This window comes from Carcharhinus amblyrhynchos, chromosome 26 (genome assembly GCF_965287045.1).
Source record: "Carcharhinus amblyrhynchos chromosome 26, sCarAmb.v2.hapA, whole genome shotgun sequence".
In the NCBI taxonomy this organism is placed as follows: domain Eukaryota; kingdom Metazoa; phylum Chordata; class Chondrichthyes; order Carcharhiniformes; family Carcharhinidae; genus Carcharhinus; species Carcharhinus amblyrhynchos.
In genome coordinates this window covers 4,573,461-4,597,669 of record NC_137349.1, presented here as the reverse complement: position 1 = coordinate 4,597,669, position 24,209 = coordinate 4,573,461, and the positions used below count along the sequence as shown (strand labels likewise).

The 24,209-nt window shown below is 41.5% G+C and overlaps 1 protein-coding gene across 3 annotated transcripts in view; it reads left to right on the top strand.

Moving 5' to 3' along the window:
* The first annotated feature begins 5,722 nt into the window (after positions 1–5,722).
* The window catches only part of LOC145358596 (PWWP domain-containing DNA repair factor 3A), a 71,577-nt gene continuing 53,090 nt past the window's right edge, over positions 5,723–24,209 (top strand). Inside the window, exons 1-2 of one of the 3 annotated variants that reach the window (XM_080212786.1) lie at positions 5,723–6,012; positions 19,849–19,950. In XM_080212786.1, the coding sequence (XP_080068912.1) occupies positions 19,891–19,950 (60 nt within the window). In that variant the 5' untranslated portion in view covers positions 5,723–6,012; positions 19,849–19,890. Of the gene's footprint in view, positions 6,013–19,848; positions 19,951–24,209 lie in introns of those variants that run through there. The other 2 variants (XM_080212785.1, XM_080212784.1) reach the window with 2 other exon arrangements.

Genomic DNA, 24,209 nt, shown 5'->3' with positions numbered 1-24,209 from the left:
ATTCTTTTCCCTACTTCAATCATCACCATTTACATTCCCTTTGTCCTTTTGTCCATGCCATTGCTATCAATTACAGCACCCCCCCCCTCCCAACTCACCCTCATATTATAAATGGTGGCACAGTGATTAGCACTGCTGCCTCACAGTGCTAAGGATCCGGGTTTGATTCCCAGGTTGGGTGACTGTGCAGAGTCTGCATGTTCTCCCCATCTCTGTGTGGGTTTGCTCCAGATGCTCCAGTTTCCTCCCATAGTCCAAAAGATGAGCTGGTTGGGTGAATTGTCTATGCTAAATTTTTCCTCAGTGAACCCAAATAGACACTGGAGTGTGGCAACTAGGGGATTTACACAGTAACTTCATTGCAGTGTTAATGTAAGCATACTTGTGTCACTAATACATAAACTTAAAACTCAACCTATTTTCTGTGTCTTCAGTTCTGATGAAGGCTCATCTGGAGTTGGAAACATTGGCTCTTTTCTCTCCACAGATGATGTCAGACTTTGAATTTCTCCAGGATTTTCTCTTATGTCTCTAGGGCGGGTGGCATAGTGGCACATTGGTCAGCATTGCTGCCTCACAGCCTCAGAGACCCAGGTTTGATTCCCAGCTTCATTCACTGTCTGTTCGGAGTCTGCACATTCCCCCAGCATCTGCTTGGGTTTCCTCCAAATGCTCTGGTTTCCTTCCACAATCCAAACAGATGCACTGGTTGGGTGGATTGGCCACTAAAATTTGCCTTCAGTGTATCTGAACAGGGATTTTCAATAATTTCATTGCAGAACTAATATGTCACTAATAAATAAACTTAAAACTTGCCCTATTTCTGTGTATTCAGTTGTTGTGATGGGTCATCCAAACTCAAAATGTTGGCTCTATTCTCCATCCACAGATTATGTCAGACCTGCTGAGTTTCTCCAGCATTTTCTGTTTTTTGTTTCTGATTCCAGCATCCACAGTATTTTGCCTTTTATCTTAGTGTTTAACTGACAGTCACTTCTCTTCCAGGAATGCCTACCCTGAAGAAGTACCGTTCTTTGAATTTCCATTTGTCTCTCATCACTTTCCTTTGTCCAACTACAGACACCACCCCACCCACCCACCCACATACTATACATCTTGTCTGATTTTCTTCGCGCTCAACTCTGACATCCCAACTCGAAACATTGGCTCTATTCTCTCTCCACAGATGCTGTCTGATCCTTTTAGATTTTCCAGCATTTTCTCTTTTTGTCTCTAGGGCGGCACAATAGTACTCTGCCTCACAACACCAGGGACCTTTGTTGCATCTGTTCAATTCAGGTACTTCAACCAGTTTCTTAATCAAAGTTTTCCCCAGGAGCCTTTATTCATGAGAAGAACAAAGTACAGATGCAGATTTACAATGTGACAAACTTTATTAAGTGTAGTTAACTCATAAATTATCCACCACATATACAAGAAACACCCAGGATTCAGCTGTTCTACCATAAAGATGGCTTGGTAGGCTATTCATCTGGTCCGTGAGTCCCTCTGGTTCGCGAAGGTGATGCCTGCTGGCCATTTCTTCCGTTCTTGCTTCCTTCTCTGGTCTGGTTCAGCTTCAGTTGTCTTCTATCTCAAGTCTTCGCTCCCAAAATGTCCAGAATGCCTATTCTATCCCTCTGTAGCCTCGCGCTTTTTTCCACCTGTCCTTGGTCTTCTGCCATGGGGCCTTGGGAGGGTGGACGGTCTCAGTATCCAGTGGCCTAGTTAATGACCTGTTGATAGGACATCTGAGCCTGCCCCAGGTGCCTTGGAGTCTGGCCCCATCTAGACTGTGGACAATAGACCAGTGCATGTCAAATAGGAGCAAAGGTCACTTGATGGGTTATTGATAGGGCGGATCCAGTCAGCCTGTCTGAGTTTTGTATATTCAAAATTTGGCCAGCTCTGATTTTTTGCAGGCTATTTGCTGGAGCCAACTGTAGTTTGATTTGGAGGGCCCAATTCTTTAATTTCAATGTTATTTTGGGGTCAGCACCACACCCAGGTTTGGTTTCCAACTTGGGTCACTTTCTGTGTAGAGCCTGCATATTCTCCGTGTCTGCATGGGTTTCCTCCGGGTGCTCTGGTTTCCTCTGAAAAGATGTGCTGGTTAGGTGCACTGGCTATGCTAAAATTCTCCTCAGTGTATTCAAACAGGAACTGCAGTGTGGCAAGTTTTTCACAGTTACTTCATTACAATGTTAATGTATGCCATGAATAAATAAATTTTAAACCTAAAATTCATCCTATTGTCCGTGTCTTCAGCTCTGACAAAGAGTTATCCGGATTCAAAACGTTAGATGGGATTTTCCGGTCATGCTTGCCCCAAAACCAGAAAATCCCGCATTAGATCAACAGACCTTCGCATAGGCCCCCCCACCCCCATGCTACAATTCTCTTGGTGAACAGGATGGGAGAACTACCTCCACCCCACCCCCACCCTGTTGGCTCTATTTTCTCTCTCCACAGATGCTGTCAGATCTACTGAGGTTTTCCAGCACTTTTTCTTTTTGTCTCAGCTTCGAGCAGCCACATTTCTTTGCCCTTTATTCTTCACCTGGCCGTTCCTCTTTAAACCATTTTTTTAAAAAGAACAAACATCGGCAGGATTGGGAAACCAAAAACTCATCCTAATGTCCATGTCTTTAGCTCTGATGTCGGGTCATCCAAACTCGAAAAGTTGGCTCCGTTCTCTCTCTCTGTCTCTCTCCACAGATGCTGTCGGACCTAAGAATCCACAGTAGAAAAACCCAACTGGTTCACTAATGTACTTTAGGGAAATCAATCTGCCGTCTTTGCAAGGTCTGACCTCCATGTGAACCCAGAGCCAAAGCAATATGGTTGACTCTCAACTGCCCTCCAAGGGCAACGAGAGATGAGCAACAATGCTGGCCAGCCAGCAATGCCATGTCTCACAAATGAATTTAAAAAATGCTGAGATTTTCCAGCATTTTCTCTTTTTGTTACAGATTCCAGCAGCTGCAGTATTCCACCCTTTATTCTTCACTTGGCCCTTTGACTTCAGAACCATTTTTCTGAAGAGAAAAAATTGTTGGCAGGATTGGGAAACAGGATTTCACACACATCCATAGTTAAGGCAAGCAGGAGTGTCAGTCGGCTTGTGCAATGAGTGTTAGACGTATGGAGTGTGATGACTGGGGATTGTCACAGTAACTTCATTGCGGTGTTAATGTAAGACCACTTGTTACACTAATGAATACATTTAAATTAAAACTCACCCTATTTTCTGTCTTCAGCTCTAATGAAGGGTCTGATGAACAGTCATCAAGACTCAAAACATTGGCTCTATTCTCTCTCCAGAGATGCTGTCAGACCTTCTATGATTTTCCAGCATTTTCTGTTTTGGTCTCAGATTCCAGCATCCACATTGACCTTTCTTCTTCACTTGGCCCTTGGTCTTCAAAACCAGTTTAAAAATGAAAAAGAACTGTTGGTAGGATGGGTTTTGCACGCATCAGTGGTTGATGAGAAGGGCTTGGACAATGAGAGTTGGATGTGTGGTGCCAGAGTGTGGTGACTAGGGGATTTTCAGTAACTTCATTACAGTTAGTAAGCCTACTTGTGACACTAACACATAAACTTAAACCCATCCTATATTCTTTGCCTTCCACTCTGATGAAGGGTCATTCAGACTTGAAAACATTGGCTTTATTCTCTCTTAACAGATGCTGTCAGACCTAAGAATGCACAGATGACTGTGAAATCAATGGCGATTGTTGGAAAAACTGACCTGGTTCACCAATGTCCTTTGGGGAAGAAAATCTGCCGTCCTTACCCAGTTTGGCCTATGTGACTCCAGAGCCACAACAATGTGGTTGACTCTCAAATGCCCTCTGTAGTGGCTGAGCAAGCCACTCAGTTCAAGGCAACTAGGGATAGGTAACAAATGCTAGGCAGCCAGTGACGTCCATGTCCTAGGAATGAATAAACAAAATCTGTTGAAATTTTCCAGCACTTCCTCTTCTGGTCTCACAGCAGCTGCCATACTTTGGCCCTTATTTTTCACATGAGCCTTTTTGTCTTCACAATCATTTTTTTAAAAAAGAGAAAAATAACTGTTGGCGGGATTGGGAAGTAGGATTTGGCGCACATCAACAGTCGAGGCAAAAGGGAAAATAAGTCAGTGTTGGCAATGAGTGTTGGACATGTGGTGCCGGAGTGTGGTGACTAGGGGATTTTCATAGTAACTTCATTGCGGTATTAACGTAAGCCTACTTGTGACACTAATACATAAACTTAAACTTTCAAAGAACGAAGAAAAGTATACCACAGGAACAGGCCCTTCGGCTCGCCAAGCCTGCTCCGATCATGATGCTTGCCTAAACTAGAACCGTATGCACTTACGGAGTCTGTATCCTTCCATTCTCATCCTATTCATGTATTCGTCTAGTTGCCTCTTAAATGCCGCTATCGTACCTGCTCCCCAGGCAGCACGTTCCAGACATTCACCACCCTCTGTCTAAAAAAAACTTGCCACATAACTTTTCCCCACGCATCTTAAACCCAAGTCCCCTAGTACTTGACTTTTCTACCCTAGGAAGGAGTATCTGACTATCCACTCTGTCCCTACCACTCAATCTTGGAGACTTCTATCAGGTCACCCCACAACCTCTGTTGTTCCAGTGAGAACAAACCGAGTTAATCCAACCTCTCCTCATAGCTAATACCCTCCAGACAAAGCAACATCCTGGTGAACATCTTCTATATCCCCCAAAGCATCCACAACATTCTGGTAGTGTGGCAATCCAGACTCAAAAACGTTGGCCCCATTCTCTCTCCACAGATACTGTCAGGACGGGGCAGCACGGTGACACACTGAGCACTACTACCTCACACCATCAGGGACCTATGTTCAATGCACAGACAATGACCCAAGGCTGGAAGAGTCTGCATTTCTCCCCGGGTCTGCGTGGGTTTCCTCCTGGTGCTTTGGTTTCCTCCCACAGTCCAAAGATGCGTAGGTTAGGTTGATTAACCCGAGAGTCAGTCCAAATATATGGAGTTATGGGGATAGAGCTTGGATGGGATTGTGGTCTGTGCAGACTCGATGGGCCAAATGGCCTCCTTCTGCATGATGTGAAGATGCCAGCGTTGGCCTGGGGTAAGCACAATAATAAGTCTCACAACACCAGGTTAAAGTCCAACAGGTTTATTTGGTAACACAAGCCACAAGTTTTCGGAGCACTGCCTCTTCATCTGTTTGTGAACACAACTTGCACTCACCTGAGGAAGGAGCAATGCTCTGAAAGCTAGTAGCTTTTGCTACCAAATAAGCCAGTTGGATTTTAACCTAATGTTGTGAGACTTCTTACTCCTTCTGCACTGCAGGGATTCTCTGACCTGCTGAGGTCTTCCAGCACTTTCTCTCAGGTTCCAGCAGCCGCAGTATTTTGTCCTTTCTTCTTCATCTGGCCTTCTTTTGAAAAAAAAAGAACAGCTGGCAGTATTGGGAGACAAGGATTTGGCGCGCATAGACAGTCGAAGCCACCAGGACGGTTAGTTAGCTTAAGCCAGGAGAGTCGGACGTTCCACAAGCTCCAGCCGGCTCCTCTCGCGCCGCCGGCGGCCGTTTGGTGACGTAATTTGAAAATGGGAGGGCGAGGCGCCAGCGGCCCGCGATCCCTGACCCGGAAGCCGCTTAGGCCCCGCCCACCAGCGCCTGGCCCCGCCTCCAGGTCCATTTTCTGCTCATCGGAACTTGCTGGTTGACTGTCGGGGAGAGAGGGTGTGTGTGTGAGAGAGAGTGATGGTTCACGATTCAAGGAGTGGATCAAGTTAAACTCCAGGAGGCCGTTTGGAGGAAAGATCGGACTTCGTGGGCTCTTCGCAACTTGGTTCTGGGAAAGAAAAGAAGCTTTCTTATTTTTGTACTGGGGTGCGGCTCGGCGTGGAGAGGTGTCAGTGGCCGAGTTTGTGCTGGGAGACAAGGGGGAAAGATGTATTGTTCCTGCTGTCTCCCATTCATCTTTCTTCAGTGATTGTGAACAAGTGGGTAACCCTTCACTTCCTTGGATTTGTGGGTGGGAGGTGCTGTTTATTGTGCTCGTATTACAGAAATATATAGATTGTGTGTATACACATTCACAGAAGTGTGTGAATCTATATCGTGTGTGTCTATGTGCATGAAAAAATAATCTGTACCCACTGACTGCTTTTTAAACTGGCCATCTGAAGCAACAAGAATATAGCATTGGGTTACTGTGAAAGAAAATTTGTAGGCCATAATCTGCACCCGCTGACTGCTTTTCACACCCCTCAGAAACTACAGGAACAAGAATACAGCACTAGATTATTGTGAAAGAAAATGGTAGGCTGGTTGGGTATTGAAGGACATTAGGCCCTTTAAAGTCTTGGCCGTGCGGCTATTTGAGTGACTGGTCAGAGGTAAGCTGTCATTTCTAGTGGGTGGCGTAAACTTCTGATTAGTTGTTGCCTGAATCTTAAACAAGTTGCTTCTAGCCTCCTGTCGCTGTTTCAAGTTATATGTTCCCTCTTTTTTTAAAACTGGGTCAAGTTTGTTTTCTGGAGCAAATGTGAAACTGTTTCATCATTTTTACCTTTCTTGAGTAACTTAAACTCTGAAGTTAACTTACAAAAGCTTGCTGCTACTGATCAGGAAGCTAGATGTGTTTCCTGTGAAAATCATTATAAATATGTTTTAAAAGAAGAAAGTTGACTGGCAGCAATTTAAAGAAGATGCTTTGTTAATATAGCAATTTTTTGAAACAAAATTCAGTCCCTACTGGACTGCTCATCAGAGAATTGCCTGTGTGTCTTGAACCAGTCCCATGGCATCAGATGCGACTTTAGGAATGTTCTCAGAGCTTCCGCAAAACTTCCTGACCCTGAGAATCTATACTACATCTGGGAGTTCTTATGTGGTAATCTGTAACATGGTGGATTCTGACCCCTTATCAGTCTGATGTATACATTTCCTCCAGGATGTGTAGCCAGTAAAGAGGCCTGGCAAGAACAATGGCATTTAAAAAGTTTAATGTGGTAGAACATCTCAAGGCATAAGTGGGACGCCATTAGAAAATCTCAGTTATCGTACACTTTTACAACTCAGGATGCTGTTCAGCACATGTGCAAACCACAAAGGAATTATCAGACTAATTCCCCTTTCCAATTCTTGTTCCACAGGTTTATAGCATTTCAAATGAATGTTCAAGTGCTTATCCCCTCAGCTTCCTGAGGCTATCTAGCCTTTCCTCTTGGCTAAAGATCTTCAGTCGTGACAAAATTCTCAAACTTTCACACTATAATATAAAAACAATTCTCTGGATGTGTGCCTAGAACTGCATGTAATACTCTGAGGCCTAGATTGTGTTTTTACAATTGTGGTATAATTTCTTGACTCTAATATTTGTGCCTTGGCTAATGAAGGGAAGGATCCCCAATTTTTTGATGAGCTTATCTACCCACCCTGCTACCTTCTGGGGGTCTGTGGACATACACTGAGCTCCCTTTGTTCCTTTACACCTCCAGGTACCCCAAATGTTCAACTCTTTAGATAACAATGTAGTCTGTGCCTGCATGCAACAAGGTTTGTACAACATTTGGGCTTGGGCTGGTGACAAGTAACATGTCTACAATTGCCAGGCAATGGTCATCTCCAAAAGCCAATCTTCCGTAGTATTCGGCAACTTTTATTATTGCTGAATTACCCTACCATCAATATCTTCGCTCTGCAGGTTAGGTGGATTGATTGTGGTAAAATTGCCCCTCGTTGTCCCAAGTTGTGTAGGTTAGGTAGATTAGCCATGATGCATGTGAGGTTACGGGGATTGTGGGGAAGAGAGCCTGTGTAAGATACTGTCAGAGTCAGTGCAGATTTGATGGGCCAATGGCCTCCTTCTACACTGTAGCGTTTCTAAGTAGCTGTTTGATTGGCACCATCCACCATCTTAAATATACACTGCCCCCATCTCCAATATACAGTGGCAACTTGCCAGGACAACTTTGAAAGCACCTTTTAAATCTTTGTCACTTAGAAAGACATCAGGGAAATGAGAACAACTTCGAGTCACATACCATTATGACTGAGAAATACCTTGCAATTTCTTTACTATACTTGGGTCAACATTCCTGAAATTCCTCCCTAATAGCACTGTGAATGTACCTACACCACAACAGATAACAATTGTAGAAGAAAGTGTTTCATTAGCTTTTCAAGGGAATTGAAGTAAGGGAATTGGGTAATAAATGTTAGTGATGCCAGCAATGTCCACACCCAGTATCAAATTGAAGAAAGATGCAATAACTCATACTACTTTGAATTATTTGCTATTATCCAAAACTGAGAACTAAATATTCAGGATCTTCAGTATTTAGGAATGACAGGTAAAAAGGAAAAGGAAGCAATGGTGCACTAATAATAAGTGATAGGATCCGAACATTAGTAAGAGAAGTGTCCAATTGAGAAAACAAAATGTGGAACCTGTTTGAGTGAAGCTGAGAAGAGGTGACTAATTAAGATGATTCAAAACTCACAAGGCAAATATCTCAATAAAAGATGGAACTAATGTGTTCGTAATGCATAAGACAATACAATACAATACAAACGTACAGTCAGCTGGAGTGTCTCAAAAGGTTAAATAGTTCTAAGGACAGAGTGACAGAACCTCTCCGAAAGAGCTGCATTACAAAGTCAAATGCAGATCAATTATACTTTTCATAATCAGTAATTCCACCTTTCATTAGCTTGAAATCATTTCCATTCAACAGTTATACATCAGTGCAGATCTCTGTTAAATACCTCAGCCAATCATGGTGTTACCTTATTCATCCAACTGATTCTGGACGTAGTGTTCCCTTTGGCACTAACTAATTCCCTGTCACTTAAAAGCAACAGACACTACCGCAATGGATGTTCCCACAGGCTCACTGCCAGGTTGAATAGACATGTGTTCCTGCGTTCAGGTTCATACCTGTTCCATGTCCAGGCAATGAATATATCCATTCATAATGCTGTATAATAGACCTTATGACACAGGAGCAGAATTAGGCCTTTCGGCCCATTGAGTCTGCTCTGCTGTTCAATCGTGGCTGATATTTTTCTCATGCCTTTTTCCCCATAACCCTTGATCCCTTTATTAATCAAGAACCTATCTATCTCTGTCTTAAAGACATTCAATGACCTAGCTTCCACAGCCTCCTGCGGCAAAGAATTCCACATATTAACCACTCTCTGGCTGAAGAAATTCCTCCTCATGTCTGTCTTAAAAGATTGTCCCTTTAGCCTGAGGCTGTGTCCTCTAGTTCTAGTTTTTCCTACTAGTGGAAACATCCTCTCCACGTCCACTCTATCCAAGCCTCGCAGTATCCTGTAAATTTCAGTCTCATCCTTCTAAACTCCAAGTACAGGCCCAGAGTCCTCAACTGTTCGTCATCCGACAAGCTCTTCATTCCCGGGATCGTTCTTGTGAACCTCCTCTGGACGCTTTCCAAGGCCAGACTTCCTTCCTTAGATACGGGGTCCAAAACTGCTCACAATACTCCAAATGGGGTCTGACCAGAACCTTTTACAGCCTCAGAAGCGCATCCTTGCTTTTGTATTCTAGCCCTCACGACATGAATGCTAACATTGCATTTGCTTTCCTAACTGCCAACTGCATCTCCATGTTAACAAGAGAATCTTGAACAAGGACTCCCAAGTCTCTTTGTAGTTCTGATTTCCTAAGCATTTTCCCATTTAGAAAATAGTCTATGCTGCCATTCCTTTTTCCAAAATGCGTGACCACATACTTTTCCATATTGTATTCCATCTGCCACTTCTTTGCCCACTCTCCTAACACAACCTGTCCCTCCGCATAATTTTGTATCATCTGCAAACTTAGCAACAGTGCCTTCAGTTCCTTCTTCCAAATCATTAATGTATATTGTGAAAAGTTGAGGTCCCAGCACCAACCCCTAAGTCACTGTTTGTCACTGGCTGCCATTCTGAAAAAGTCACCTTTATCCCCACTCTCTGCCTTCTGCCAGTCAGCCAATCTTCTATCCGTGCCAGGATCTTACCCTTAACACCATGGGCTCTTAACTTATTTAACAGTCTGCTATGCGGCACCTTGTGAAAGGCCTTCTTTGCACACCTGTGCAAAGAATTTCTTAAACTAAGTGAGATTAGAACTTGTGGACCGCCACTGGAAATGGAATGGAGTTTATGATGGGGACCACAGACAGTGGAGAAAATTGTGGCCCTCCTTGGGCTGGATGTTAGAGAAGCAATCTTGAGTACACAGAAGGAGGGTGGAGTTAAGGAAAATGATGATGAGGAGGCTACACTTTGTAGACAAATGGTGACGTACGTAGGGGAGTTTTGACTTCCGGTAATTCCCTCTGAAGGCACTAAACGGTGAATTTCATTTGTTAACATCGAAGCTTAAAAATATGGAAAATAAACTGCTGTCTAATTTGGCTTTTTCAAAGACTTTCTTGTGCTTCAAAGTTGTGTTTAAAATAGCAATACATTTTCAGGAAGGGTAAGGACAGCAAATGTTGTACGAGTAAATAGTGATGCCTTTGGAATGTGATTGTCTTTTCCAGATGTGGGAGCATTTTACATGGAAGTTCAAAGGGTGACTGAGTAATTATGGACAGGAACAATTGTATTAATAACTTGGCCCTGATGACATGAGAGAGAGAGAGAGAGTGTGGAATCAGCCAAGGTTTGCTGATTCTGATTGTTATTGTTGTAAAGGATATATGCATTGGGATACAGGCTAGGCTATTTAAAATATGGATGAGGAGAAGTTTCTTCACTCGGAGGGTGGTGGACCAGCAGAATTCTGTATCACAAGGCTGAGGAGACCAAGTCACTCTATATTTCGGAAGAAAATAAATTTCTGCATTCTAAAGTTATCAAGGGATATGGAGAGAGCGTGGGAGTGTGTTAGAGGATCAGTAATGAACAAATTGATCACCATGTAGGCTCACATGATGGTGGCAAGTTGGCTGAGGCAGCAGGAGTACCTTGAGTCCATGGATCTATATCCCAAAGCATCAGTGCCCTTTGAAGATGGGGCATTTTTGCAGAGTACTTCATCTCAGTTGGTTTGTTCCATTCCACATGTTCAAAGTAAAAGAAATCAACTTACAGCCAATCCTGTTCCTCTCTACAATCATGATGTGGAAATGCCAGTGTTGGACTGGGTAAGCACAGTAACTCCCACAGCACCAGGTTAAAGTCTAACAGATTTATTTGGTAGCATGAGCTTCCGGAACACTGTCCCTTCACTCACCTGATGAAGGGGCAGCACTCCAAAAGCTCGTGCTACCAAATAAACCTGTTGGGGATCTACAATCAGGCAGCAATCTGTACAGCTTGTCCGTGAGATCCTGTGGAAAAGTGAGATGGTAGATCCTGTTGTATTATTCCCCAAGCAAACTGTTGATCATTTGGCAGAATTCTGCTTTGCCAGAAGGTTTGAGCAAGCATCAAAGTATAGTCTGGCTGGGGTGATCTAGTCTTTTGTGAACACTCAGTATCACCACACGTTGTCCTCAAGGTGCTGAATAAGGAACAGGCTGTTATGCATCTCCCCAGATCTGCTTCTGGAAAAAATGCGTTAGTTTTTGTCCAAGTTGTTTACGAGCAGTTCCTGTAATACTAAATTTTGTGCTATATAGACTGTTCCTTGGGATGCGCACAAGACAAACATCAGCAGCTCTGTTGCAAGGCTGTTAACTCAGCGAAAGTCACTTTTCAACCTGGAGAAAGATGCTGCTTTTCCAGGGCATTGGCGATGTTCATGACAAATGTTGCAAACTGGCACATTCGAAGGCCCAGACTAGATGCTGAGGGAGTGGCTCAATGGAGGAAGGTTACAGCTAAGAACCTTGCCATCATGCTTCCAACCCCTCAGTTAATTAATATAAAACTCCCTTGGTTATACGTCATTCATCCCGGCTTGAGTCAGTGTTTGTGTGGAGTTTGCATATTCTCTCTGTGTCTGCATGGGTTTCCTCTGGGTGCTCCAGTTTCCCCCCTCAGCCCAAAGAGGTGCGGGTTAGGTGGATTGGCCATGCTAAATTGCCCCTTAGTGTCAGAGGGGCTAGCTAGGGTAAATGCAAGGGGTTATGGGGATAGGGCCTGGATGGGATTGTGGTCGGTGCAGACTCTGGTCCGAATGGCCGCCTCCTGTACTGTAGGATTCTATGATTTAAGAACTCGATGTAACTACATTAAGTGGAGTGAGGCATCCTAGAATTGTTTTCAACCCAAATAATTTGTTTTTAACTACTTGAATTTTACTGTAAAGTATCTTTTATGAAAGCATATTTTGGAGGAAAAACATAAAAGCAATACTGGAAGAGGGTTATTTGAAAGTGGAACAGTGAGTTCTACCTGCTGTTCATCAGTAGCCTTAGACTTGTTGATTTTCTTGTTTGGTGTGGAAAATTTGGCCTTTTTTTGATTGTATCTTATCCAGTTTCAAAAATTGGCTTGCTGTTCTATGGACATTTTTTTTAGATTGTTAGGATGAAACTAATGTTCTTGTCAGCCAATAGAAAAATCCTATTGCAGAGTATGGTGGATGGTGATAGCCTGTTTCCTCGGATGGAGAAAGCTAGCACGAGGGGGCATGGCTTTAAATTAAGGGGGGGTAGTTATAGGACGGATGTCAGGGGCAGGTTCTTTACCCAGAGGGTGGTGAGGGACTGGAATGCCCTGCCTGCTGCAGTTGTAAATGCGCCTAGTTTGGGGGCGTTTAAGAGATTGGTGGATAGGTTTATGGACGAAAAGGGATTGGTTTAGATTAGTGGGTCAATGTTTTTTTTAGAAAATAAGACTGGTCGGCGCAACATTGTGGGCCGAAGGGCCTGTTCCGCGCTGTAATGTTCTATGTTCTATGTTCTATGCCAACTAATGTGAAGCTCGCTTAGTTTTTCCAATGTAAGAACTAGGAGCAGAAGTAGGCCCCTCAAGACTGCTCCACCACTCAATAAGATCATGGCTGATCTTTTTGTGGACTCAGCTCCAGATACCCACCCGCTCACCATAAGCCTAAATTCCTTTACTGTTCAAAAATTTATCTATCCTTGCCTTTAGAAACATTCAAATGAGGTAGCCTCAACCGCTTCACTAGGCAAGATTCACAACTTTGGGTGAAGAAGTTCCTCCTCAATTCAGTGCTAATTCTGCTCCCCCTTATTTTGAGGCTGTGCCCCCTAACTCTGGATTTCACCTGCCAGTGTATACAACTTTCCTGCTTCTATCTTATCTATTCCCTTCATAATCTTATGTTTCTACAACATCTCCCCTCATTCTTCTGAATTCTGATGAGGGTAGCCCCAGTCTACTCAGTCCCTCCTCATAAGCCAATCCTCTCAACTCTGGAATCAGCCTGGTGAGTCTCCACTGTACCACATCCAGTGCCAATAAATGCTTTCTTAAGTAAGGAGACCAAAACTGTACGTAGTATTCTAAGTGTGGCCTCACCAGCACCTTATACAGCTACAACATAACCTTGCTGTTTTAAATTCCATCCCTCTAGCAATGAAGGACAAAATTCCATTTGCCTCCTTAAGTACTTGCAAACCAACTTTTTGTAATTGTTGCACAAGGACACCCAGGTCCCTCTGCACAGCAGCATACTGCAATTTTTTACCATTTAAATAATAGTCCATTTTGCTGTTATCTCTATCAAAATGGATGATCTTGCATTTACCAACATTGTACTCCATCTGTCAGAGCCTTGCCCACTTACTTAGACTATCTGTGTCCCTTTGCAGATTTTCATTGTCCTCTGCACACTTTGCTCTGCCACTCATCTTAGTGTCATCTGCAAATTTTGACGCACTACACTTGGTCCCCAATTCCAAATCATCTTCGTAAATCGTGAACAATTGCGGTCTCTACACTAATCCTTGAGGTACACCTACTCGTTGATCGCCAACCAAAAAAACACCCATTTACCCCCACTCTTTGCTTTCTGTTAGTTAACCAATCCTCAATCCATGCTAGTACATTACCCATAACACCATTATCTTGTGCAGCAGCCTTTGATTTGGCACCTTGCCAGGTGCCTTCTGGAAATCCAGAAACACCACATCCACAGGTTCCCCATTGTTCAATGCGCATGTAATGTTCTCAAAGAATTCCATCAAATTAGTCAAACATTATCTCCCATGCTGTGTCTTCCCAGTGGGACAATTTATATTCAGAGTCTCGCTATTTCTTCCTTGATAGATTCAAGCATTTTACTTACTACAGAAGTTAAGCTTACCAACCTATAGTTATCCGCCTTTTTTAAACAGTGGCATCACATTTGCTGTTCTCCAATTTGCGGGAGCCATCTCAAAGTCCCGCAAATTTTGGTAAATTACCACCAGTGAATTTGGTATTTTCCCCTGTCATCTTGTCTAGACATGTATCTCACTTAAACTGTTAGGCTGTATATATGGAACTATAGTGGTATAGATGTAACAATACTAGAAGATTTAATGGTGGTTTTATGTCCAGCATTTTTTTTAATTCATTCGTAGGATTTGGGCATGACCAGCAAAGCCAGCATTTTTGCCCACTCAAATTTTTCCTGATGAGGTTACAAGTCTTTCTTGAATGCTGCAGTCCCTACATTGCATATACTCCAGTGCTAATGAGGAATGAGATTTGAGTTTGATTCAGTGATGATGATAGATTGCCGACATATGTCCATGTCAGGACAATGAATGACTTAAGGGGGAACTAGGAAGTGGTGGTTTTCGTGAGGCTGTTAATTTTTTCCATCTAAGAGGTAAGTGTTGCTGGTTTGGGAGGTGCTGATGAAGAAGCCTTGGCAAGTTGCTGGGGTGTGTCTTGCAGATTGTGACTGCAGTATGTTTCAGGTCATCGGGGTATCAATCAAGTTGCTGCATGTTTTGGATGGTGTCAGGCTTCTTGAGTGTTGTTGGAGCTGCATTCATCCAGAAATTGGAGGGTATATCATCACATTTCTTTCTTGTGCTTTGTATACAGTGGACAGTCTTTTGGGAGTCAGAAGATTAATTACTCACTGCTGAATTCCCAATCTTGGACCTATTCTTCTGGCCATGATAGTTATGTTAAATTCCTGCCCATACTACTTAATTTCTGGTAAATGATGAATCCAGGATGTTCATAGGACATTGAACAGTGGTAATGCCATTAAACATCAAGCAGAGGTTACTGAACACTTGGCTATGTGTGGCATGAATATTATTTGCCACCTTTCAGTCCAAGCCTGAATGATGTCCAGGTCTTGTTGAATATGTATGTAGACTTTATTTTCTTAGAAATTTCGAACACCCTCACTTCTGAGCTTAAGATAAGAGAAAGTCATTGAAGCAGCTCCTACAACATTTCCTGGGATGCGTTGATTGAGCTCCAACTACCAAGATGCCAAACAGCAGAAAGTTCCCACCCTGATCCCTGTTGACTTAAGTTTTACTAGGGCTCCTTGATGGTCACATCCACTTGACAATAGCATTAAACTTTTTTTGTCCATATTTGGACAAGGTTTTGATGTAGCTCAGAACTGAATAATCTGGCAAGATCTAAACTGGGCATTAGTGTGCAGGTTATGATGGGTGAATACAGCCTGGTAGCTCTATCATTTTGGTGGCACTGCTGCCTTAGCGCTAGGGACCCAGGATCGATTCCCAGTTTGGGTCACTGTCTGTGTGGAGTTTGCACATTCTCCCCATGTCTGTGTGGGTTTCCTCCAAGTGCTCTGGTTTCTCCCAAAGTCCAAAGATCTGCGTGTTAGGTGGATTGGCCATGCTAAATTCTCCCTTCACGTCGGGGGACTAGCTTGGCTAAATACATGGGGTTATGGGGACAGGAACAGGGCCTGGGTGGGATTGTGGTTGGTGCAGGATCTATGGGCCAAATTGCTTGCTTCTGCACTGTAAGATCCTATGATTGCAAATAGACTAAAGGAGCCACATTTGACAGGACTGGATTTGTCCTAATCATACATAGTAACACAAAATGTTAAGGAACTGTCTCCAAGAAAGCTGCAGGTGCGTAAACCTGTTTTTACAAGATTTAGTTGCTGATTTTTTTTTTAATGTGGTTTCTCACTTTTGAACCCCTACCACAGCATGACTGCATCCACTAAACTGAGCTTACAGCTATATTAGTCTGCTTGTTTTTATTAATTTAGCAAACATGAATATTCTTTCATTTGAATTTTTTGCTCAGATCTTTACTCTCTTTCACTTTCTTCCCTTGGCCCCTCAATTATGCCATTCTGTATGCCTGAATCTGGCGGGCAATCCAAATGGAACCAAACCCAGTATAGTCCTCATCTGTGTCAATGCACATACTTTAGTCAAAAGCCTTTAGGGACTGGGTTCTGGTGGAATGTATATATTTGGGCAAAATCACCAACAATCTGTTATTTGTTTACTTAAGCATGTGATAAATGTCATTTAGTCCTGTCAATCACTGTACATTGAGTACTAATTAGCAGTTCAGCCATTCAGAACCCAATATTTTAGATTTTGTAAAGTCCAATTGCAGCCTTTCTAAATTTCAAGTGAATCAGAAGAAACCTTCAGCATGGATGTGTAACTTTCTGAATTTCTGATTCTTTTTCATTTTCCAATTATTGTGGATCATAAAACTGGATATGGAGATGATCTATGGTACAGTATACTAGCAGTAGTCTACCTTCGAGAGCGTGGCTTAAAGGGGAATATTTGTAAACTAAAATGGTATCTTCTCATTGGTGGGGAGGAGTAAAATGCTGGGTATGCAAGTTAGTCAACATGTGCAGAAGTCAAGGTCAGGTTATGATGTCAGGTTTGTGCACAGTACTGAATCTATTTCCATGCACTCTACAGAATCTGAACAATGACTTCCAGTTAGTCTTGCATTGTTTTGAAAAGTTTTTCTTTATTTACTTCATTAAAACCATGTGGGCGTAAAGAATTGGAAACCAAAGAACACAAATTTAAGGTATTTGTTAAAGAAATTCAGTGGGCAAATTAGATTTTTTTTTTAACTATAATTTGAAATGCACTACCTGGTAGAGTGGTAGAATGATACTTTTCAAAAATTAGATATGTACCTAAGAAATGACAGGGTTATGAGAAAGTAGTAGATGAATGGAATAGCTAATGGAACAGCTCCTTGGTACAGACGTAATGGATATAGGGAACAAGTAGGGAGATGGATTTGAGACAGGGAGAGATCAGCCATGATCTGATTGAATGGTGGAGCAAGCTTGAAGGGCTGAATTTGCCTACTTCTCCTAATTCCTATGATGGATAGAATGGTTTTTTCTGTACTATGTGGTTCGATAATTCCTTACCCTATCACCTTGGGAGATAACAGACCATTTGAGACCATATTTACTATTGTGTAAGTGATGCTGTACCCCCAATCAAATAAATCTCTAATCACTACGCTCCTGCACTTTTTCAGTGACATTTTCTACAGGCTGTGGCCTTCTCCCAGGACTGCCTACCCTGAGGTTGTTGCAATTAGATTAATTATTGGAAAACTTTTTAATGTGGATAATTCCCTCAAGGATCCTTGCATTGAAATTGTCTTCCCACCTTCCAATTTGCATCAGCCACAGGATGGATGCACCACTGTTCCTAAAACTTTCTGTCCATCAAATAAAATTGAAATCTGTACCGAAACTAATGATAATTCTAATGTTAACATACGACTTGAACACCCAAAACTTAATTTATTGCTCTTGAATTATTATCCCCTGTAGTGGAAAAAACACTGATTCATCAATTTAATCTACAAGGGGTTGTTGGCAGATTGGAATAAGAATTGTTGGTACATGAATTTATAATACACTCAATGCAGCAGTTTTTTCAGCAATGTATATGTCTCGTTTTACAAGTATCTCTATTACAATCATTATTGCTAGAGTTTTTTGAACTTTTTTTGAAAATCTGTATCATGATAGTTACTTGATTTATTGGAAAGCTCGTGTTTTGTACTGTTTTACCTTGATTTGAATTTAATGGAAAACTAAATATATCATTTCAATTGTATTGAGCCTGTTGCTTGTAGTTTCTGATAAAGATAATGGGCCTAGGTTATTGTGTCAAGTGTGATTCATGACTATTTCTGAATTTTTAATTTGTTTGCTTTAGACTTCATTACTTTTGTTGTACTCTTGCTGTTTCAAACCAAACTTTGAATATAGGACAATGACAAGTGAAATCTTAAGTTACCATTCCTTTTATTTGGCTGAAATGCAATTGTGTATTGTTCAGGAATCCATAGATGTAGATAGGCATAGAATAAAGATATTTGAATTATCCATTCTAATGTAATGTCAATTATAGACTTATTTCATAGAATCCCTACAGTACAGAAGGGGGCCATTTGGCCCATCAAGTCTGCACTGACAACAATCCCACCCACTCCCTATCCCCGTAATCCCCCACTAACCCCTCTAACCTACACATCCTGGGACACTAAGGGGCAATTTACCATGGCTAGTCTACCTAACCTGCACATCTTTGGAGTGTTTTTGCAAAAGAATGGTGTAAAATTTTTACTGTCAAATTTCACTGTTTACAGAATATTCTTCATGCCAGTGTCTCGGATCACAATCCTTTTATATTTGTATAAATACATACAATATATATTTTCTTAGATTGCTGTGAACCAAAATTTTGCTTACTGCCTGTTACTAAACAAGAATGAGGGGCATAAATAGGATAGATGGTAAATAACTTTTTCCTTTTGGAGGTGTCAATAACCAGGAAGCACAGATTTACGGTAAAGGGCAGGAGATTGAGGGGATTTGAGGAATAACTCTTTCACCCAGAGGGTGGTGAGAATCTGGAGCTCAATAAAGAACAAAATCAGCCCGGGAAACAGGCCCTTCGGCCCAACGAGCCCACGCCGCCATCTCAACACCACCAGTCCCCCACGACCCCTGTCTAATGTTTTATGGCCATCCAGATTGAGGAAACTGATTTGGGGACAATTTATTCCTGCCAGTCAGCCTAACAGCACATCTTTGGGGTGTGGGAGGAAACCGGAGCACCCGGAGAAAACCCACGCAAGCATGGGGAGAATGCGCAAACTCCCACAGACACCGGCCCAAATCCATGTGTCTGCACAGCAATCAGCGATAGTCACTGAGCTGTTGTCTTGCCCAGTATCTTGTCCAGTTTAGGCACACACTAACGACATGAAGCACTAGGCCAATCCTGAACAACCAGGAGCAGCCCCAGTACGACCCATCGCGTGTATGCCCCTCGTTGGACACGAGGTGGACCGACTTAAAACCTGTGAATGGAAAGAGAAAAACATTATTATCATACCATACCCATTTACATTACCAGGGACACCCCAATGCTAATGACCCTTATTTAAAACAATCTCCTATATCCACCCATCTCCAACCCAGTCATGTGCCTGTCTAAGTTACTCTTAAATGACTCTAGCGTGTTTGCCTCCTCCACCTTACTTGGCAGAGCATTCCATACCCCCACTACCCGCTGTGTGAAAAACCTCCCTCTGATATCTGTGTTGTACTTCTCCCCCCCTCACCTTAAGTCCATGGCCCCTTGTCCTACGTGTCTCTATCATAGGAAATAGCTTACCTCTGTTTATTCTATCTATACCCTTCATAATCTTATATACCTCTATTAGATCCCCCCTCAGTCGGTATCTGAAAGGGTGATAGAGGCAGGAACCCAAGAAGCATTTAGATGAACACTGAAGTGCTGTAGCGTTCAAGGCTGCAGACCAAGTGGTGGAAAATGGGATTAGAATCGATAGGTGCTTGTACAGACATGATGGCCAGAGGGCTTCTTTTTGTGTTGTAGAATTCTGACTCTATAACCATTTCAATTAAGATTTTCTCTTCTTTTCAGTATATAGATGTTTTGCTGCCTGAGCGTGCACTGCCATAAGCAATGACTGACTTGGATAAATTTATCTTTTGCAATTGGCAAGGGAGGCTGTGGCCTGCAAAAGTAAGTTAACTTGTTCATTTGTCTGTTTCTTAATTTTGTATCTATTTCCTTTACCTGATAACCATGTCATCAGGTTCGTTTCACGTGTGTTCTTTTTGCGTGTGTTTTTTTAATTGAATGTTGACCATATTTAAGCCATATTCTTTGGTTCAATGTCACTTAGCCTAGCTTCATTAAACCCATTTAAACCATTTTTACCAATTTTTTGCCAACTTGTAATTGCATAGTTATCACTCTTGTCTGATACTATCAGCAATTTGTACTCTTAGATTAAACTTGTTTGCTACTAACCATAAACTTCAGATGGTCTATTTTGCTATTAAAGGATTTAGATCTTTTAGTAAGACTCATTTTTAAGCATTCATGATCATTTGTGAATTTTGAAAAATCATGATAAACATGGAAACAATCTCCCTGCTTCGATCTTATCTGTCCCCTTCATAATCTTGTGTTCCTATAAGTTATAGAATTCTTCTGAATTCCAGTGAGCATAGTTCCCAGGTGGCACAGCAGTTAGCACTGTTGCCTTACAGAGCCAGGGACTCGGGTTCAATTCTGGCCCCAGGTGGCTGTCTGTGTGGAGTTTGCACGTTCTCCCCATTACTGCTTGGGTTTTCTCTGGGTGCTCAAGTTTCCTCCCGCAGTCCAAACAAGTGCAGGTTAGGTTGATTGACTATGTTAAATTGCCCCTTAGTGTTTCTAGGTGTGTGGGTTAGGGGGATTACAGGGATAAGGTCTGGGTGGGATTGTTGTTGGTGCAGGCTCAATGGGCCGAATGGCCTCCTTCTGCGCTGCAGATTCTGAGGTAATTTTGATAAATCACATTGAAGGGTGCAGGCTCAGTTCAGGCCACCTTCAAGGTTAAAAATAATAGGAGAGCTGGTGAGACTAGTGACGATAATGCTTAATTTGGGCATTCAAAACCATTAGAATGTAATAACTGTGTAATAGGTTGTGAGGTTAAGACTAATAATACCGTGATATATGAGAACTATTGACAAGAGGTAAAACTAATGTTTCCAAAAGCCTGATAAAACCAAAAGATCTATTATGTTGTAGCTAATAAAATATTATACGAGTGATGCTATTGAAATGTGATATTTTACTGCATTTGGCATTGTGTAATTTTCATAGTTAATCAGATGCTAATTGGGTTATGATAACCTTGAACACAGATGTTTCCTCTCAATCTCAATGTCACTCTGCCCCATTGATCAAGTATTGCAAACTTTGTAACTTTTATACTTGTAATCTGTACTTGATCTTGAAATTTAACATTTAGTGAAGATATCTCATTAAATGCATATGCAAAACTGGAGCTCCTTCTCCAAAAATGTCATTCAATGACCCTCTGCTTGTTGATATTTCTATCATTCGTTGATTTACCTTTAATCTGTCACTCAAGGTTTTTATATTTATTTTCAATCTCAGTCTATCATTATAGATTCTACTTTTCCAATGTCATCTTGCATTAGCTTCAACTAGCCCATACTACTGTCTGACACTGTCCTATTAAACTTCACTCATCCGTCAACCTAATTCTGCTAATCTCTCTTGGCTTTCTTCAGATTCCTCACTCATCTTGACTCTACCAGTTTTTGCCTTTGTAATTTCCTCCAACTCTATGTTCTCCTCCTATTCTGCATTCCCTCTTATTCCATCCATTGTTCCAATTTTGGCTGCTTTTGCATTTTACACAACTCCATCATTAGTTGCAATGCCTTCAACCATCTTGCCTCTGCACTCTAGGTCTTCACACTCATTTTATCACTGCTAAATATTTTTCTCTTAAAATCAGCCTCTTCTGCTTAAGCGTTCCATGCCTCTCCTTTTCTTGGCGAAACTGTGATAGACATTGGAATTAATGGAGTTATGTAAATAGATGTACACTGTTATTGTTATAGCATTTCATTTCCCACCCGCCATTCATGTCCTTGCCTGTGTCATTTTGATAATGTGTTCCCCTTTTCTTTCCACCCAACCCTTACAATCATTCCATGTCCACAGTTATTTCCTTTATTCTCAAGCATTTTATAAGTTTTCTATGATTATGTTAGTTATGAGCACAGTGCCATTCTTGTACAAAAAGCAGATTGCTGATTCAAGGCATGGCAAGTAGTTTGATATTGTTGCCTTGTAACACTAAAAGAAGAGATTAGCATGGGCAGATGTGCCAACAAAAAATGCTTTTTTAAATGATTGTAGAAAAAATTTCTTATGAAAGACGATTCAAACCTTAAATATTAATGGAAATGTGTTCTATAGCGTAAGCACTCGACAGGCAAATGAGTGTTTAAAGCTGTAAAAGCATAAAGCTAAAAGTTAATTGGAAAAAGTCATTTCCGTTTGATGCTTTTCTCCATTTGTCCTCCTGTTCTCTTTTTTTCTACTATAGGAGTTGACTAAAGTAGATTTAATTTTGAAGGCAGATACTGTGAACATTGGAAATTTTCAATTAAGAGCAGAAAATGCTGGAAACGTTCAGCAGATCAGATAGCAGCTTTGTAGAGTAAAATGATCTTTCATCAGAATTGGATGAACAGACTTAATTCTACCCATATATTTTACAACTGAGGTGAGTTTGTTCATTAGCCAAAATAAAGATGAGCTCAAAATCAAACTAAATAGGCATCCTTTTAGAGACCTTTTTGTGTTTTTTCTTCAACCCCACTCGTTTGCAGTTTGAATGAAAGGAGATCGTTCCCCTAATAAGTTCCCATTGTGTTTTCTCCTTGTGTTAGTTTCCTTCACACACTTTCAGATGTCAAGAAGTTTCTCGGGTGTGTAAATTCTTTGCTAGTAATGGATCGATTCAAGTTGGATGCATGTACAGTTGTAAATGTAGAACATGTACAATTCTAGCTTAGGAAACAATTCTATATGTTTGCACATCTCCCAGAATATAAGTTTCATTGTTTTGTGATTTATTAAATTTAATATTTGTGGACTTTACAGTCAAGCATTTAGATTGCTGTGTAGTCCATCCTTTGTAATTCATTTCCTAAATGCTCTGGTAAAATAGAAACCAAGGATTAGAAATTGATTTGTATTGTGCAGATTTTTCAGAAATAAAATGATAGCAAAGCATGTCAGTTTATCAGTGAAACACCCTCTGCAAAATTTGCTCAGGTGATGGCCTTGCAGGTAAATTTGTGGACCTCTTTGTATAAAGCGACAACCCAACGTCAGCACTAAGCCTCGTCACTACGTAAATTAGGTGCATAATGCCGGTTAAAGAGCCCCATCCAGATTCTTAGTCAATCACAAGTCAAAAAGGGCTGTGCAGTAGGGGGCTACCTAGGGAATGGATGCTATTTTATTTTTGTGAAAATGCTCCTGTGGAACCAAAAGAAGCAGGCATGCACAGTCCCCTCCTGGGATTTACTGAGACTCTCTGCCAGTAAATCAAATAGCCTGACACTGATTTCTTTACTCTGGTGAGCTTCCTCTGCAGCTGCCTGAACTGATGCAATTTTCACTGATTCTTGGGCCTCCAAGTTCATGCCCACAGAAGTTGTACAGTATCAAGTACGTGCCTGAGAGCAAGATCAAAATTATTCCTGTAATCTTCTCCCCCTCAATAGTTCTTTTTCCTGAATATATTGACATCTTTCTAGGCATCAATTCATGAAAAATAACAGCTGTGAATCATAGTTGACCATTAAACATCCCAATCCTATTCATGGCCAATGAGTAAACTCTACTTTCAGGATAGGTGGTAATTGGAAAATCCTACCAATTTTGTGAAGAAAATAAACAATCAAAAATATATGCTTAACTGACTTTTGGCTGATCTCAATGCAGTGGTTCCATGTTGCAATAATTTTGTTCATTTTGTCTTCCTAAGTGTTACTGTATGGAGAAATTTCTAAAAATGAAAGGGATAAGGAGGAAAACAAGATCAGGATATTGAATTTGATGATCAATCATGATGATGGAATGGTGGAGCAGGTTCAAAGAGCTGAATGACCTACCCCTGCCTCTATTTTCCATGTTTCATTCCCAAAATATCGTAGATTTCAGTAGACTGCTCTTCTCAAGATGCAAATACAATAAGTCCTGGCTCTTGCAGCTTTTCATTGTTTCCTTCTGATCCCTGCTCTCATGGTTCTTAAGCCTTGATGGCTGTACATTCTGGAGGAATTTGATTACCATGTCTGCTGTAATCATTGTGTTGTAGAACAGGTAGTTTCATTTATTTGATGTCTCACCTCAAAGTTTGAAGACTAACAATGTAAAGGCTAATAAGAGATGGGGTC